This window comes from Schistocerca gregaria, chromosome 7 (genome assembly GCF_023897955.1).
Source record: "Schistocerca gregaria isolate iqSchGreg1 chromosome 7, iqSchGreg1.2, whole genome shotgun sequence".
Lineage (NCBI taxonomy): Eukaryota > Metazoa > Arthropoda > Insecta > Orthoptera > Acrididae > Schistocerca > Schistocerca gregaria.
Window position 1 is genome coordinate 502,196,472 of NC_064926.1, and position 18,834 is coordinate 502,215,305.

Below are 18,834 nucleotides of genomic sequence, written 5' to 3' on the forward strand. Positions count from 1 at the left end.
GGCCAAACAGATGCCACAATGGTGGATAGTATTGAGACTGTGTAAGAGGTACAGGCATGCAGATTCATAAACGAAACACCCATTGTCTAGTTTTGAATGGACAAGAGACTGATAAAAATGGAGGAGGGTGGTCCGATTCACTTCTTAGGAAGTGCTGCTGAGGAGACACAGGATATTGAGGGACTGCATACAGTGGGTGGCCAGTTAAGACACATGGAAGAACCAAGAAAGTTTCCGATTGACCATGAGCCCCAGCAAAATCATAGTTTTATGAAATGGAAGAGCAACAGGCCCAGGATGTAAAGATGGCAGAAAAAAACAATTGTGCCGCCAGAAATTCATACAAATGGTTTTGTCAGTGGACAAGCAAAAGCCATTGTTGATACACCATGAGTAAAGACGATTGAGAGAGTGCTGAAGACGCTACTCAAGGAAACAAGTCAGTAGAGAACTGCAATAGATCACAAAATCGTTAATGAAAAGGGAGTCGGAGATGCCTAACGGGAGACAGGCCATTATAAGTTTAATGGTGACAGCAAAGAGGATGACGCTCAGGACGGAACCTTGAGGCACACCGTTTTTATGGATAAAGGTGTCCAACAAGGGAGGACCCACACATACCTTGATACTCAGTCTTATTGTTTGTCACTTCCAACCACCCGTCCTCCCATCAACACACGGCCATAGCTCAACAGCGAGGTGACAGCCTGCACGGGGATGGCACGCTGAAACAACTGAGGACAATGACACAGCTCCTTGGCTGCTAAATGTGCCCTGGTACCCAGAAGAAAGACACCTCCTTCCCCAGTCGTCGTAGTTGGAGGAGGGCATCCTAGATATTCTGGATTACTTCATCTGCTGCATACAAGCATTGTAGAGAGTGAAGGGTACTCAGAGAATTGGAACATACAAGAAATTTAGCACTCAAATCATGTGTCATCCGCTCCTGTGCCGAGAAGATCGCATTTAGTTTTGCACATAATTCTGCAACAAAGACAGTAAAAGTGTGACCTTTAAGACACAATCAGGGAAAAAAAAAGAGGAACCAACAGAGTCGTCCTGTTTTGGCTCACTCGTAAAGACAGCTGTAGAGTTGTGGTGCTCAGTTAAACTGTCCTTAAATAATGTATTAAAAATATGCAGGAGTGCAAACTATCCTGTTACTGCACTAAATCTAAAATTACCCTGAGCCTCTGCTGTAACCAGGGTGGAAGATTGTTAAAACCCTGGATTTGCAGTTGGACTTGTCTCACATGAAGTGATTACAGCACATGCTGTACATGGATCCAAAAAGGCCTTGTTGCTCATAAACAATTGAAGAAAAGGCGTTCCAGAGGTAGATGAGCAACAATATGATATCTATATCTACATCTACATGCACCTATATCTATACTCTACAAAATGCACTTAAATGGCTATCAGAGAGTTTGTTGAATCACCTTCACAATAATTCTCTATTATTCCACTCTCAAGCAGTGTGTGGAAAAAGCAGACACCCATATCTTTCCATGCGAACTCTGACTTCCCTTATTTTAGTACGATGATCATATCTCCCTACGTAGGTTGGCCTCAACAAAATATTTTCGGATTTGGAAGAGAAAGTTGATGATTGAAATTTGTGAGAAAATCCTGCCGCAACAAGAAATGCCTTCGTTTCAATGATGTCCACCGAAATCCTGTATTGTGTCTGTGACACTCTCCCCCCTAGTTGACGATAATGAAAAACATGCTGTTCTCAGAACTTTCTCAATGCGCTCCGTTAATCTTATCTGGTAATAATCCCACATGACACAGAAGTACTCCTAAAGAGGATGGACAAGTATAGTGTAGGCAGTCCCTGTAGTAGGTCTGTTGCATCTTTTAAGTGCTCTGCCTAAAAATCAGTCTTTGATTCACTTTCCCCACAAAATTTTCGATGTGATTTTTCCAATTTAAGTTGTTCATAATTGTAATTCCTAGGTATTTAGTTGAATCTTAGATTTGATTGATTTATCGAGTAACTGAAGTTTAACGGATTCTGAAACTTCCTGGCAGATTAAAACTGTATGCCAGACCGAGACTCACGCCCCGTCCTCACAGCTTTACTTCTGCCAGTACCTCGTCTCCTACCTTTCAAACTTTAATGGATTCTTTTCAGCATTCATGTGGATTGTTTTTTTGTTTTGTTTTAGGGCACTGGGTCATATGCATGCATGTCAAAACTGTAGAACATGAAGGACAAAGAGAGGAGTTAAAAATGGCTACATGTTAATCCCAATTGACAGAGGACAGGACAGCTAAAAACAGGGGTAGCATTATGTGGATGATCTCACATTTTCCATTGTTTAGGGTCAATTTTCACACCATACAGATAGCTTTTCTAAATAGTTTCGCAATTTATTTTGATTTTCTGATGACTTAACTAGACGATACATGATAGCATCATCTGCAAACAACCTAAGACAGCTGCTTAACAAGAAGCTTATTTTCTAAATCGGTGTTGACTGTGTGTCAATAGACCATTCTCTTCAAGGCAATTCACAATGTTTTAACACAACATGTTCCTAAATCCTGCTGCTTATAGATGTTAATGATAAGGGCCTGTAACTTGGTGGATTAATCCTATTGCCTTTCTTGAATGCTGGAGTGACTTGTGCTACTTTCCAGTCTTTGGGTACGTACCTTTCATCAAGTGAGTGGTTGTATATATCTGTTAGGTATGGAGCTATTCCATCAGCACACTCTGAAAGCAACCTAACTGGTATACAGTTTGGACTGGAAGACTTGCTTTTATTAAGTACTTCACAACTCTGCTAAGTTACTCAGTTGGCAGCTGTTCTTGATTCAAATTCTTGAATATTTACTTCATCTTTGGTGAAGGAATTTCAGAAGGCTTTGTTAAGTAACTCTGCTTTAACAGCACTGCCATCGACAGTATTTCAATTGCTATTGCGCAGAGAAGTAATTGATTGTATCTTGCTGCTAGCACACTTTACGTACAACCAGAATCTTTTCTGCGAGGTTTCAAGACAAAGTTTCATTGTGGAAACTATTGTAAGCAACTTTCATTGAAGTCTGTGCTTAATTCTGAGCTTATGTGAAAGATCGCCAATGTTAGGGATGTTGCATTCGTTTAAATTTGGCATGATTTTTTCATTGTTTCTGCGACAGTGTTTTGATCTGTTTTCTGTACCAAGGGGGGGATCAGCTACATCGTTTGTTAATTTATTTGGTATATATCTCTCGACTGCAATTGGTACTATTTCTTTGAATTCAAGCCACATCTGGTCTACACTTGCATTGTTAATGTGGAAGGAGTGGAGATTGTCTCTCAGGAAGGCGTAAAGCAAACTTTTATTTGTTCTTTTTTAATAGGCATATTTTTGTTAATTCCTGTATTTTTTATGCTCATTATTAGATCAGGGTTAATTGTTGCTAAGACGTCAAGTGTGTTTTCGCAAACATTTACTATTCGAGTGGGCTCATTACCTAATTGCTTGTAATAATTTTCAGAGAATGCATTTAGCACAATTTCGGATGATGTTTTAAGTTCCTGTAACGATTTGCGCATCACTGCTTTCTATTACCGCTTGGAGCTCTGGTTCTTTCCCAACACAGCTATGACATTTTACGACTGTTATACCGATGGTTCTTACATCTACATTCTTCCTGTGTTCAATCCCCACTCTTTGAGACTAAAGCCCTTTTTGTGTTTCCCAGAGAGACTAACCCAAAAAACCACCTAGTCCATGCCACACAGCCCCTGCTACCCGTGTAGTCACCACCTGCATTTAATGGACTTTGCACCTATTTAGCAGAGCCCAAAATCCCACCACCATATGGCACAAGTCGAGGCCTTCTTCTGATAGCTCTTCAAACCAGAGAGAATCTCTTCCAGTCCAAAGCGACACACATCACTGGTACTGACATGAGCCAGTACCTGCAGTTGGCTGCACCCTGTGCTCTTCATGGCATCTGGAAGGATCCGTTCCATGTCTGGAATGACTCCACGTGGTATGCACACAGAGATCACATTGGCTTCCTTCTCCTATGCAGATAAATTCAGACCTGTGAGGAACATACATATCGGATGTATCATGAGGAGTTGCCATTGGATTGTCAGTGGTGGTTACCATCCTCAGCACAGAGACTGAGGATGGGGGTCATCCTGCTAGCACCCATGGCCAGCTTAGTCCCCTCATGGTGGACAGCGACAATGATCTTCAGGTAAGCAGGCCTCACCAATCCACACACTGAGCGAACGTACAAAAGCCCTATAAAACTGGATCAGATGCACCGTGTCCAATCCCCCAAAACCTGTGGGGTAAGGCACTTTATGATCTTCAGTGCCTTCTGGGTTCTGGCTTTCAGATCTTGTAGATGTGGCAACCATGACAATTTGGAGTCGAAAGTGAGGCCAAGAAACCTCACAGAGGCCTTAAAACATAGAATGGTATCCCTTACGTGCAATGCAGGTAAATTAAAAATATGATTAGAATGATTAAAATGAACAGGAAAGTGAGAACCTGTCTTTGTAGACCAATCCTCTAATCTCTGCAAATCGCTATTGCAACACTGAAGGAGAAACAGAAAGCAGCACACAAATAGGCAGCATTGAACAGAGACCCGCTGTAGATGTGATTCTGTTTAGGGCTATAACAAAGGGGGGGTAGCACTTAGAACACTGCCCCAGAAGACAGCATTCTCCTGCTCAAAAGGATGTGACAGCATGTCACCAACGCGAGACCTAAAAACCTGTTTAGACAGGAAAGATCATATGAAGATGGAGAGATGGCCACAAAAGCCCCCTAATGTAGTTATTCTGGAATACTTTGTCTCTAAGTAGTGTTGTATGCCTTACTGATATCAAAGAATATAGCAAGACAGTGATGTTTGTGTGGGAAAGCCTGCTGAATGGCAGCAGCAAACAGCTTAAGGTTGTCTATAGTGGACCAAAATCTCTGGAATCCACAATGACAGTGGCTAAGGAGTTACCTGGTCTCTAACAAACAGACCAGATGACAGTTAACCATTCACTTCAGTGTCTTTCGACACAGCTCGTTAAGGCGATACTCCGGTAACTAATGGGACATATGCAATCCTTTACTGGTTTGAGAAGAGGCATCAAAACTGCCTCTCTCTCCAAGAGTTGGGAAATGATTTGTCCGCCATATCAAATTAGAACATTGGTTGTGACCAGGTGCAGTATCATAAGTCTCAGACAGTGCCAAAAACAGCTCCCATGTGGAGAAATGGTAACTGTAAGACTCTGAATTTTGAATCTGAAGTCTAACTTGTCCCTTTCTACAGTCACGCAGTAGCAATGAAACAATAGATACTGGCTAACATTGACAGTAGTCTGTGTAAAACGCTCTGCCATCATCTGAGTGATATCTCTGGTTGTAGTTGGATATGCCTTTGTATCAGGACTAGTGCTATCGGTAAATGATTGTGTTTACTGAAAATCCTTCTGATGGTTTCCCATACTTAGTAGAACAATTGGAACAATTGATGGAATCCAGGAATGCTTGCCATAACCTTTTCTTGCCCTCTTTAATTATGTGTTGAGCTTTGGCTCCTGTGATCTAAAAGGTTGTGAGGTTGTCTGCTGTCGGGCAGTACTTACACTGTTAGAGAGCCACAAGCCTGTCCCGGGTTTCTGAGGGGCACTCACAAATCCACCAAGATACAACAGAGTCTGTTGGGGCTGAAGAGTAGAAACAGAGTTTGATGGCTGAGAATAACCCAGCAGCAGCACAGAAATGAGTGGGAGTACCTATGTTGAGGATGCACAGTTTGTGAGATGTCGTGATATCCTCCAAAACCTGACCCCCACAAGACATGTTGGGCACTGAAGTCTCCCAGCAGCAGAAATGGTCGGAGTTGTTCCACAAGACCTGTGAGAGTCTCAGAGTCTATTGCATCTTGTGGAGGTAAATACAGAAAGCAAACAGTGATCCTCTGACTCTCATGAATTTCAGCTGCAGTGTTTTCAGGTCAGCAGCCATAGGGTAAGAGCAGATGAGTGGTGCATGTCGCTGACAGACGCAGCGAACACTCCCTTGGCCCTTTCCCCAGTCAAGTTATTCTTGCAATATAGTGTACAGCCCTGTAGACACTAAAATGTGTTTCCTGCAAACACATGCACAGGGGGCAATCCTTGAAGATGACAGGCTACCCAAGCCCTCCTCTTTGATTGAGTGTTAGTATCTAGCAGCAGCACATCCTTTCCAGTGGGAAGAGGAGGAGGAGGAGGAGGAGGAGGAGAGAATTTCAATGGTTACATCTTGGTCCCATGAGCAGTTACGGAAATACGAGTCCACCTAGGCAGTGCTCCATATGCCTAGGTAAGCCTTAGATTGAGAAGTTTTTTTTGTAGAGGTTTTTACCATCCTCACAATCTGAGTGACCAAATCAATATCCCTGTTCCTTGTGCCACACAACATTCCACCGCCACACTGCACAGTGGTTGCTGAAGAATGCCCAGAGCTTACGATGACGGAGGACTGATGGCACTTACCAATTTCCTGCTCAGGAACCCCAGGATTGCCAAGCCTGTACCCAGCAAATGACTGCTGGGTCCCTGAGTGCTATAAATAACAGTTTAACACTAACAATAGCTCACAGTCTCGTTAGTCTGGCAACAAGTAGATGCAACAGCTTAACTCGCAGCACCTGGAGAAGGTCAATGGGTCAATTGTTGAAATATTAATCACAAATGGAAATATAAATTTGAATGAACATCCAGAAGAACACTGTAGGATACTTTTTAACAGTATATGTTGCATGTGAGGAAAGCACACAAGTAAGTAGCTAAATTTTACAAAATTTGTCATGAAAGCAACTGAAAACACACTCCTGAAAATGGAAAAAAGAACACATTGACACCGGTGTGTCAGACCCACCATACTTGCTCCGGACACTGCGAGAGGGCTGTACAAGCAATGATCACACGCACGGCACAGCGGACACACCAGGAACCATGGTGTTGGCCGTCGAATGGCGCTAGCTGCGCAGCATTTGTGCACCGCCGCCATCAGTGTCAGCCAGTTTGCCGTGGCATACGGAGCTCCATCGCAGTCTTTAACACTGGTAGCATGCCGCGACAGCGTGGACGTGAACCGTATGTGCAGTTGACGGACTTTGAGCGAGGGTGTATAGTGGGCATGCGCGAGGCCGGGTGGACGTACCGCCAAATTGCTCAACACGTGGGGCGTGAGGTCTCCACAGTACATCGATGTTGTCGCCAGTGGTTGGCGGAAGGTGCACGTGCCCGTCAACCTGGGACCGGACCGCAGTGACGCACGGATGCACGCCAAGACCGTAGGATCCTACGCAGTGCCATAGGGGACCGCACCGCCACTTCCCAGCAAATTAGTGACACTGTTGCTCCTGGGGTATCAGCGAGGACCATTCGCAACCATCTCCATGAAGCTGGGCTACGGTTCCGCACACCGTTAGGCCGTCTTCCGCTCACGCCCCCACATCGTGCAGCCCGCCTCCAGTGGTGTCGCGACAGGCGTGAATGGAGGGACGAATGGAGACGTGTCGTCTTCAGCGATGAGAGTCGCTTCTGCCTTGGTGCCAATGATGGTCGTATGCGTGTTTGGCGTCGTGCAGGTGAGCGCCACAATCAGGACTGCATACGACCGAGGGACACAGAGTCAACACCCGGCATCATGGTGTGGGGAGCGATCTCCTACACTGGCCGTACACCTCTGGTTATCGTCGAGGGGACACTGAATAGTGCACGGTACATCCAAACCGTCATCAAACCCATCCTTCTACCATTCCTAGACCAGCAAGGCAACTTGCTGTTCCAACAGGACAATGCACGTCCGCATGTATCCCGTGCCACCCAACGTGCTCTAGAAGGTGTAAGTCAACTACCCTGGCCAGCAAGATCTCCGGATCTGTCCCCCATTGAGCATGTTTGGGACTGGATGAAGCGTCGTCTCACGCGGTCTGCACGTCCAGGACGAATGCTGGTCCAACTGAGGCGCCAGGTGGAAATGGCATGGCAAGCCGTTCCACAGGACTACATCCAGCATCTCTACGATCGTCTCCATGGGAGAATAGCAGCCTGCATTGCTGCGAAAGGTGGATATACACTGTACTAGTGCCGACATTGTGCACGCTCTGTTGCCTGTGTCTATGTGCCTGTGGTTCTGTCAGTGTGATCATGTGATGTATCTGACCCCAGGAATGTGTCAATAATGTTTCCCCTTCCTGGGACAATGAATTCACGGTGTTCTTATTTCAATTTCCAGGAGTATAGATAAATATGGTCAAATTTTTTAGTATGAAACTGAAAAGGAAAAACAAAATTGTGGAGGAGAAGGAGATCAGTGTTTAACCCCTCCTCAACAATGAGGTCATTAGAGACAGAGCACAAGCTCTGATTAGAAAAGGATGAAGAAGGAAATTGGCTGTGCCCTTTCAAAGGAACCATCCCAGCATTTTCCTGAAACAATTTAGGGAAATCACGGAAAACCTAAATCAGGATGTTTGGACATGGGTCTGAACTGTCATCCTCCAGAATGTGAGTCCAGTGTGCTAATCACTGTGCCACCTTGCCAGGTAACAAAATAGTGGGTGATACAAAAGAGAATGATTATATTATTGAAAGGATAAACTGCTTCTCACGATATAGTGGAGATGTTGATTTACAGACAAGCACAACAAAGGACTGTATACAGCAACAACACCTGATGGGTGGAGAGAAGTAAAGGGGGGGGGGGGGGGGAAAGATTAGTGAATGCTCTGGTGGAAGAGAAGGCTGTGTAGTGCAGGAATGGTGAAGGTGATAGGTAGTATGTGAAGGACAGGGACTTGCAAAAGCTAAGAGCGTGGGGAGAGTGGGGGGGGGGGGGGGGGTTGGGGGGTTTCAGAACATAGGATATACTGCAGGAGAGTTCTAGCTGCACAATTCAGAAAAACTAGTGTTGGTAGGAAGGATCCAGATGGTGCAGGCTGTGAAGCATCACTGAAATGAAGCACATTGTGTTGGGCAGCATTTTCAGCAACTGGGTGGTCCAACTGTCTCTTGGCCACAGTGGCCATTCATGTAGACAGACAGCTTGTTGGTTGTCAGGCCCACCTAGAAAGCAGCACAGTGGTTTCAGCTCCATTTGTAGATTACATAACTGCTTTTACAGGTAGCCCTGCCTCTGATGGGATAGGAGATGCCTGCCTGTGGCAAGACTGGAGTAGGCGATGATGGTGGAAGGATGTATGGGACAGGTCTTGCATCTAGGTCTATTGCAGGGGACAGTCAATCCTCAGTACTAGATACGATACACTCTGCACTTGGGAACCTCTGGCACCCACCCTCAGTTTGGTGCCAGAAGCTGCCGCTTTTATCACTTTGATCTTAAAACAGCCCTGAATAGATACATCTAAACGTAAAAACGACATACTTCCCGATTTTCAGAACTAATAGTTCCTTCCTTGTGCAGTAGAGTGGGATACATTTAGGAAGATTAAAACGGGAGAACAGCTCACTAACATCCCGGGATGAGCACCCACCTATAATGAGGGTGAGGGTAGACAAAGATGTCGCATCTGAATCTGGTGCTTGGTACAAACATCTTACTGAGTTAAACCTGTTCATATTAATTCCTAGTTGGATTCATTTTCAACTTTGCTAGACCTTTCATATCTGCCAGTCACTATAAGCTATCCTCCTCATGTAGAGTCTGATCTATCTTTCCAATATTTGTTCCACATGGTGTTGAAAATTTCCTTACTCTTTACTTCAGGTCTCAACCAACTATCAATTACTGTGGCATACATCTGATGCTTCATGACCAGCCACATGCCACAATGGAGTGCTGCAGGTTCCTGCCCTACCAAGACACCTGGAAGTCAAAGCAGCTCATCTCACCTGCAACAACTACTGCAGCATCGAGTGCGCCACGGCCACTGGATACAGCCAGTATTAATGCATCTATGTGACACTAGGCTACTTCCTGGTATCCCTCCATCAGGGAGCCCTTACAAGACACTGCCCAACCAGTGTAAATATGGCCTCATCACAATGTGTACTTCAGAAATGTTGCGAGTCTCTTCCTCTGAGTGCATCGCATTACATCAGTATCAGGTCATCACCAGTGCAGTCTACAGTGACTGTGCCTACGGCAATGATTCTCAACTGTGACAGACTGAGAGCTCACCTGCACCTGTATAAGTCACAATCATTCAGTAGATCAGGATGATTTTTATGTTGTCTATACTAGGAAACCATTTCCATTATTCACGTTATTGTGTTTTTTCTCTGTAGTAATAAAAGATGTATTATTCTGTCTAGATGGGCACCTTTCTCTTCTTGAGTGTGCATCATCAATAACACGATACTGAAGTTGGCAACTAAGATAAACTTCTGGATCTTCATCCTCAGTGTCTTGTGCTGAACCACGTAGCCCTTTTCTCTGCACCTCCCCGCAGAGCTTTCATTGTTCTGGTCCACCTTTGACAGCCATCTTTCCTGTTTACTTAGGTTTGCACTTCACTGTCTACACTTAGTTTCCCCTGTTTCATGCTTCTCTATCCCATTCTTACTCGTTTTGCTTTGTCTGTGTCTCATGCTAGGGCTGTTTTTCACAACATCCACTTCCCTTGTCACTGTTGGGCTCTTGTCATTATCTCACTTACCCATTTCTCATAGCACCTTCCATGCTGGCACTTTTGCTTCTGCAGCTTTCCCAGTTAAGCAGTCAACAGTAGCAACAACTGATCCAGGACACCAAACGCCTGCTGCAGCACTTTCCAGTGGTTACACACCCATGTGCTATGGATGGGGCACCACCCTCAGCATATCTCAGACCTGCTTCAACAGCACCTGGCCAGTCCCGATGCCCCCATGCACATGACTCAATGCCACTGCCTCCACTTCCCCCTGATTTTGACTCTGCTTTGGGTTCTTGGCCCACCTTCCTAGCTGCACTGGCTTGCCTCCTTCGAATTTCTACTTTTCTTGATACCTATCTTCTTGCTGCTTCTGGGCCCTCCAACCTCTGACCTCTCTGCCTCCACTCACTCACTCCCTGTGTTGCCCATTCTGCTTCTGACTCTGGAGTAACTGTCCTGGTAGGAATCCTTTCCTGTAGGATCATCTCCTGTCCTCCTGGTGTCCTTGATGTCTGCCCACTATGTGGACTCCTCTTTTCCATCAGCTGGTTCCACCGTGAACTTATCTCCTTTCCACTCACGCTGATCCTGAACTGTCACACCTTGACACATCACCCATCATTCTATCTGTTGCCATTTGCCATTACTTCATGCCCATCTCTGATGTCCTCTTTCACCTCCCAGACCACCTACCTACCCACTGTTGGCCTTGCCTGTCTCCTGTTCTCACATTCTTCTCTGACAATCACCTTCATCCCGCATGTTACGCATTCAGTGGGGGCCTGCTTGGCACTTTCGCTGCAAGGCCTGGCAGCGCCAGATCTCACCACCTTTGATTACAGGGTTGTCCTTTCCACAATAACCCTGCATGTCTCTTGTTCTTCCAGGTCTGCCCACCACTGCCCGTGCTTGATGCTAGTTCCACATTGTCCTTGGAGACCACAGCCACTGCTGGCCTTCCTCCTGAGGGCAGCTCACTGCTTGGGCTCCTCTCACCACTGGTGACGGGACATCTGCCAATCTCCCGGGGTGTTTCCCCTGCTCTGTCATGTCTGGACCTGGCTGCCACCTTGTCCTCTACGATGCTTCTTGCCTGACCAGCCTTTGGTTAGACTTCACCAGTGCTCCTGTTCTCTGGGCCATTTCCAGTGGATAGCTCCACCTTGCATCACAGCAGCCATCACTAGTTTGAGCACCTCCCCACCAGCCTGCACTGACATTTTACGACATGACTTGCTGTCCCATGCCGGGCACTTGCTGTGACCTGCGATTCGGATTATAGCATCACCGGCTCAGGCATAATGGCCACAGGTCTGATTGCTACCGGCATGCACTCAACTGACCCACACACTGACGAACCACTTGCCATCACCCACTTTCAGTCTCTTCATGGTGTTTCCAATGTCGTTAGCCTCTGCCTCCTGCGTGCCGGCACCTTCTCAGTCCAATGATGGCATCTCTCCATTCTCTGTAGCCCTCTCATGTAACTTCATTCAGTGATCCTTCTTGCTTGTTGCTGGTGTTCTGCCTATGTCCTTAGGACCCTACTTCCTTCCCTACATGTCTTCTCTTCCAACTGTGACTCTTACACGCCTCATGCATTGGGATTATATTTCCCAACAGGCACCTTTGCGGCATGCCAAGCGCCTTCATTTCGACCTCAAATATGCCATTCCCACTCTCCAGGGTCTTCTTCTATCTTCAGAGTGCCTGAATTTTCTCTTTGGGACACATGTCCGAGCCTTAGGTTAGACTCTGCTAGAGCTCCTGTTCTCTGGGCCACTTCCAGTGGATGGCTCCACCACCTCTGCGAGGAAGATGAGTGCAGTATCTTCAGCAGTCACCTCCGCTGCAACCACTGTCTACCTAGTGAGATGGATCTGCCGTCTCCTCTGAAGGGAAGAGGAGTGCCCTGTCTTCAGCTGTTGTCTCTGCTGCAGTCACTGTCTGTCTATGCACTGAAATCGCTCCACCACCTCCTCCAAAGGGAAGAGGAATGTGGCATATGGCTTGTGCCTCACGATCCAGCCCCATGCCACAAAACAAAGCCCTGCCAATACATCTGCAAGTCGGCACAGCTAATTTTGCTTGTGACGACTGCTGCAGTATGGAGGTCACCACATCCACTGGATACAGTTGGCACAGGCTTGCAACCATGAGCCATGCAACACTAGGCCATTTCCCGGTATTCCTCTGTCAGGTGGCCCTAATAGTGGGACACTGCCCAGCCTCAACATCAAAATACATCGGGTAGTTAAAATTAAAAATGCAGCAACTCACAGAGGTCCACTGTGGGCTGTAATTATTGCATGGCAGTGAAACTTGGTAGGTATGCTAATTCACTAATACAGAACCAATGTATGCTGGAAAGCAAATTAGTTACAACTGTGGCCACCAGGTGCAAATCAAGCATGGTACTCTTCTTTGTATGACATACACACTGTCATTTGACAAGACATAACATGAGTGAACAGTATAGCTATCGAGAAGAGACACTGCACGGTTAGGGAAACTGTTTCATGTAAATGACAGCAACTACAGAGCTATGTTGAGAAAGTATCGTCAACTGAAAGGTCCAAGGACAGGCCCAATATCATTAAATGATGATAATGAAATTCAAAAATATGGGTGAGCTTTGTGCAGGACTTGGAAGAGGAAGGCATCTTATCCCACTAGACGTTGCTTATAAGGCTGCTGTTGCTGTAACTGACCATGCAGAATGTGCCTCAGGTAGTGTTACCGCTTATGCAGTGTCACAAGAATTGTCCATACCATGGTCAACGGTACATAAAGTTTTGCAGTCTACTTTACAATGGTACCTGTACAAGACCCAGACAGTGCCACAACTGAAACCTTATCGTAATGCAGCAATATTCTGAATTTGCTCTTCAGTTTCTCGCACAGAATGAAGTTGATGACATATGGCCAGGCAATATTCCATGGAGTGATGAGGCACAAGGTGCATTGAGCAGAACTGCAGAATTTGAGATATTGTTAAACTGTGTGTTGTGCACAAAGAGAACTATTCCACTCACCGTGCGAATGTGTGGTGTGGATTCACAAGCACCTTTATTCTTGGTCTGTTCTTTCTTAAAGAGAACGCACCCAGAGGGACTGTTAGGTATATTGTGATATCTGCATGTTACCAAGACCTCCTTGTACAGCATGTGATACCTGCTTTTCATGAAAGATTGGTCAACACCCCTTGACACTTGCCCAGTGAAAAATCTGCTTAATGCAACCTTCCAAAAATGTTTTACCTTCAGAGCTTTGCTAGATGCCTGGACTGCAAGATCACCTGATCTGAATCCATGTGTTAGCTCTTGTGATACCTAAAAGAACGTGTTTACCAGGGACACATTCAGTCTCTACCTGATTTGAAGACCAGTATATAGGTACACATTGCTAAGATTCCACCAGAACTGCTGTGAGCAACAGTTAATCATGTTTTATGGGTGCAGCATCTTGTTAACATCTCTAAAGCTCATATTGCACTAACTGCGTAACCCACGGTTAATAATAAAACCATTATTATGCCTTTTCACTTGTTTGACCTTTTCACCCACACCTCATTCCTAATCCATTACATATGAAAACATTTTTATACGACTTTCTTGCATTCAGTGCCAGATTTGCGATTAGTGGCCAAAATTAGAACATTTTTTTCCACTGTAAATTGGTTCCACATTAATGCATAAGAATATCTACCAAGTTTCCTTATAATATGATAAATCACATCATACACTTGCCCTCTGTGAGTAGCTCCACTTTCATTATAACCACCCAATACTTCAGAAGTGCCCCAAGTCTCTTCCTCAGAGTGCAATGCATTATATCAGAATCAGGCCATCACAGTGCAGCCTATAACAACTGTGCCTACGGCAATGATTCTCGACTGTGAAAGACTGAGTGAGTGCTGACTTGCACCTTCCAGAACCACATTTTGTTAGTGACAATCCTTCAGAGAATCAGGACAATCTTTACATCGTCTATACTAGGAATCTGTTTCTGTTCTTCATGTTATTGTGTATTTTCTCAGCGTTAATGGAAGTTCTACTGTACTTGGCTACCTATGCACCTCTCTCTTCTTGTGTGTGTGTGTGTGTGTGTGTGTGTGTGTGTGTGTGTGTGTGTGTGTGTGTGTGTGTGTGTGTGTCCCACAGCAGAATATTTTAATTACTAATAAAATGTGGGAGTGACTGCTTACTGGGAGACACATGAGCACTGGGACTGCACTGTGAATATTTTTCATGAAAGAACAAAGAAATGCACATTGCTAATTCTGAAAACTTAGGTTCTACACTAACAAATATAATGGTAAGTAATATAACAATGAAAATAATCACTTTTTGACAATATAATGTAATTGTATTAAAAACAAAGATTCCAAGACTTACCACGCGGGAAAGCGCCGGCAGACATGCACATGAACAAAACACACAAACACACACACAGAATTACTAGCTTTCGCAACCAATGGTTGCTTCTTCAGGAAGGAGAGGGAAAGACGAAAGGATGTGGGTTTTAAGGGAGAGGGTAAGGAGTCATTCCAATCCTGGGAGCGGAAAGACTTCCCTTAGGGAAAAAAAAGGACAGGTGTACACTCGCACACACATACACACACATATCCATCCGCACATACACAGACACCAGCAGACATATTTAAAGGCCTTTAAATATGTCTGCTTGTGTCTGTGTATGTGCGGATGGATATGTGTGTGTATGTGTGTGCGAGTGTACACCTGTCCTTTTTTTCCCCTAAGGGAAGTCTTTCCGCTCCCGGGATTGGAATGACTCCTTACCCTCTCCCTTAAAACCCACATCCTTTCGTCTTTCCCTCTCCTTCCTGAAGAAGCAACCATCGGTTGCGAAAGCTAGTAATTCTGTGTGTGTGTTTGTGTGTTTTGTTAATGTGCCTGTCTGCTGGCGCTTTCCCACTTGGTAAGTCTTGGAATCTTTGTTTTTAATATATTTTTCCCATGTGGAAGTTTCTTTCTATTTTATTTATATAATGTAATTGGATAGATAAATCTACTCACAAAGGGGCAACAGGAGAAACACACACACACACACACACACACACAAAGTGTTTAACTTGTGCAGGCTTTCAGAGCCAGTGGCTCCTCCTTCCGGCAGAAGAGGTGAAGGGGAAGGAAGAGGAGTGAAGGAAAAGGACTGCAGAGGTTTAGGAAAAGGTGTAAAGTTCGGAAAAGTCACACAGAACCCTGGGTTAGGGGAGACATACAGGACAGTATGAGAAGGAAAGATTGATTGTTGGGGACTGCACTGGATGAGATTTGAAAACATGAGAACTTAAAGGTGGAAGACATGGCAATATGAAAGACAGAAATTACTACTAAAACATTGTGCACAAGTTAATAAGAGTAAAAAAATAGGTGCATCTTATGTAACAGAGGTGGGAGGGGACAGCGAAAAATTGACAGGTCAGAAAATGAAAGATGTAGAGAAGAAAGGAGTAGTTACCACAAAGAAATGCTGAGATAGAAGGAATTCATGTAAATTAAGGCCATGTGGGTAGCGATAACCAAGGACATGTTGTAGCATTTGTTCCCACCTGTGGAGTTCTTAGAAACTGGTGTCTGAGGAAAGAATCCAGATGGTACGTGTGGTGAAACAGGCACAAAGGTCATGCTCTGCAACAGGATATTGTGTGTTGCTGGTATACACCCTCTGCCTATGCCCATTCATCCTGACCAATAACTGGGGGCGTAGCCATGCTGATGTAATGGGCTGAACAATGTTTACATAACTGCTGGTAAATGATGTACTATTTCACAGGTGGCTCTCCCTTTGATAGTATATTTTTGTCAGTTCAGGGCTGGTATAGATGGCTGTAGGAGAGTGCATAGGGCAATTCTTGCAGTATGGCGGGGATAGTCACAGGGGTAGGGCGATGGGTGCAGAAGGAGCATTGGGTTTGACAAGGAGATTTTTTTTCTTTTTGGAGGGGGGGGGGGGGGTGATGAAAAGCTATTCTAGGTGTGATGGGTAAAATCGCAGACAGAATGGATCTCACTTCAGGGCATGATTTCACAAAGTCATGGCACTGTCCAAGAGCTAATTAATACATTCAAGATCGGGATAATACTGAGTGACAAGTGGTGTGCTCCGAAACTGTTTTTTGGAGGGATCAGCAGTACCAGCATTGGATGTGATGGTGCGGGAAACCTCTTTTTGGAGCTAGGCCGGTGGGGTAATTACGTCCAGCGAAGGCTGATGTGAGAATGGTGGGGTTTGCTATAAGAGACTGCATCCGTACAAATCTAGGCTATGGTTCCTACCCTTGTGATCATCCCTGCTGCAAGACTTGCCTTATGCACCATCATTATCATCAGATTTTCTCCTCCTCCTTCTGTGTGTGTGTTCTCCTGCCGCCACTTGGTGAGTAGATTTTTTTATCTATCCAATTACATTATATGGGTATGTAATATGTCATACTCATTACAATTACCAACCTGTGTAGTATTGTTTCCAGAGGGAAGAAGATAACATCTGCTGCAAATACTGCAAAAAGTGCAGCATGCAGTTCAATGTCTTGAGAGGCAGCTTGAGTAGTCACTTCCCGTGACAATGCTCCCTATAAAATATGTGCATAATGTTAATTTATCAAATTTCATTCACAAGAAAGTTATTTAGAAACAAGCTTATGATGATCAACACAATTAATCAATTTGCAAATGGAGAAGAAAATACAAGAAAGAAGATATATTAGTCTTTAGTTTTGCTTGAAAACCTCAGGAGGAGGGGAGAGGGGGGGGGGGGGGGGGAGGATACAAAAGGAGATAGAAATGGAATGAGAATGAAATGCAAGGTTTTGTATATTATGGCAGGGAAATCACATTAAAGGGTTCACATAAATTTATAAGATATAATTGGTATTACTGATCATCATTATAGTTTCTTCTTCTTCTTCTTCTTCACCTTCTTCTTCAAGGGAACAGAACTTCCAAATTCTCTTTGATATGCACATTTTATGGAACCCTGTAGGCCTTTACCCACAGGCCAATTCTGGCAAACATTCTTTGCTCATGTGTTCTATAAGAAATTTCCCATTCTGACAAAATTCTACGAGTTTGTCATTTAAGCTGTAAATGTTGAGTGCCTGTCATATGCTTGCATTTCTCTTCCTGTCAGTCTTTATCACAGCCACAGCTAATTTAAGGAATCTCATTTTGGAAGCTTGGATTCTACTTTTGTCATTGCTACTGAGGACCTACACGTCAGCACAGTGTAAATTTGCTGGTTCCGCCACTGAAGAACTTCAGCATTGTTTCATTTCTTCCTTAGTTAACATTCTACTTATGGTACCATACATTCAGTTAAATTTTTCAATTTTCTTTGCAGTAAAAAGTTCTTCAAAAGATGAGAGAGGACAACCATGGAAAATGAATTGGCTGACATACTTAATGGATTTATTATTAACAAATGACCTTATATGGAATTGAGGAACCACAAAATGTCATGGATACTTTTTATGAGGCAAAATTAAAAAACTGTACTGTTCCAGTACTTACTTCAGCTCAAATAAAACAGAGCTCTTTCTAGCATATCTTCAGAATTTGAAACTAATTTTACTTGTACTGATACCCTTTCTTTGGATATTTTAAGACCACAGCCTATCCTCTGAGTACATGATTGTAGTGCCCATCTCCCCTCTATGGGGTAATCCACACACTATACACTTTTTTATACACTTAAATTTCTTCTGTAAACTTTCTCCATACATTTTACCAAATTTACATTCACATATTTTTTTCCAACTCCAGTGTGGAATTCAAACAATGGAAAATCCAGGGCAGAATGTAACAATATTTTGCCCGAGGCTGCAGTCGTGTGTGTGTGTGTGTGTGTGTGTGTGTGTGAGAGAGAGAGAGAGAGAGAAGGCCAAAAGCTTTATTTGTGACAGTGTTTTTTTTTTTTTTTTTTTTTTTTTTTTTTTTTTTTTTTTTTTTTTTTTTTTGCGGCTCAGCATCTCCGCTATATGGTGAGTAGCAACTTTCCAGTGTGGAATTTATAGACAGGCTCATTTTCATGATTACTGCTCAAAAATAAGTGACTGCTATGCAATGTGATACACAGCAATCTTGATGTCAAACCTTTATTGCTACAGGTGAGTGATATCACAAGCAAACTCTGTGAAGAAGCTGTACTGCAAGAACTGCTATTTCAAGACTAGTAGTTTTTTCTCTTCCACCCATTGTATAG

At 44.2% G+C, this 18,834-nt stretch overlaps 1 protein-coding gene across 2 annotated transcripts in view; it reads right to left on the reverse strand.

Annotated features, from left to right (window-relative positions):
* LOC126281607 (mitochondrial outer membrane protein SLC25A46-like) overlaps positions 1-18,834 on the reverse strand; it is a 51,918-nt gene that overhangs the window by 14,336 nt on the left and 18,748 nt on the right. For both annotated transcript variants that reach the window (XM_049980714.1, XM_049980715.1), the window contains one exon: positions 17,085-17,206. In XM_049980714.1, coding sequence (XP_049836671.1) covers positions 17,085-17,206 — 122 coding nt within the window. The remainder of the gene's footprint in view (positions 1-17,084; positions 17,207-18,834) is intronic.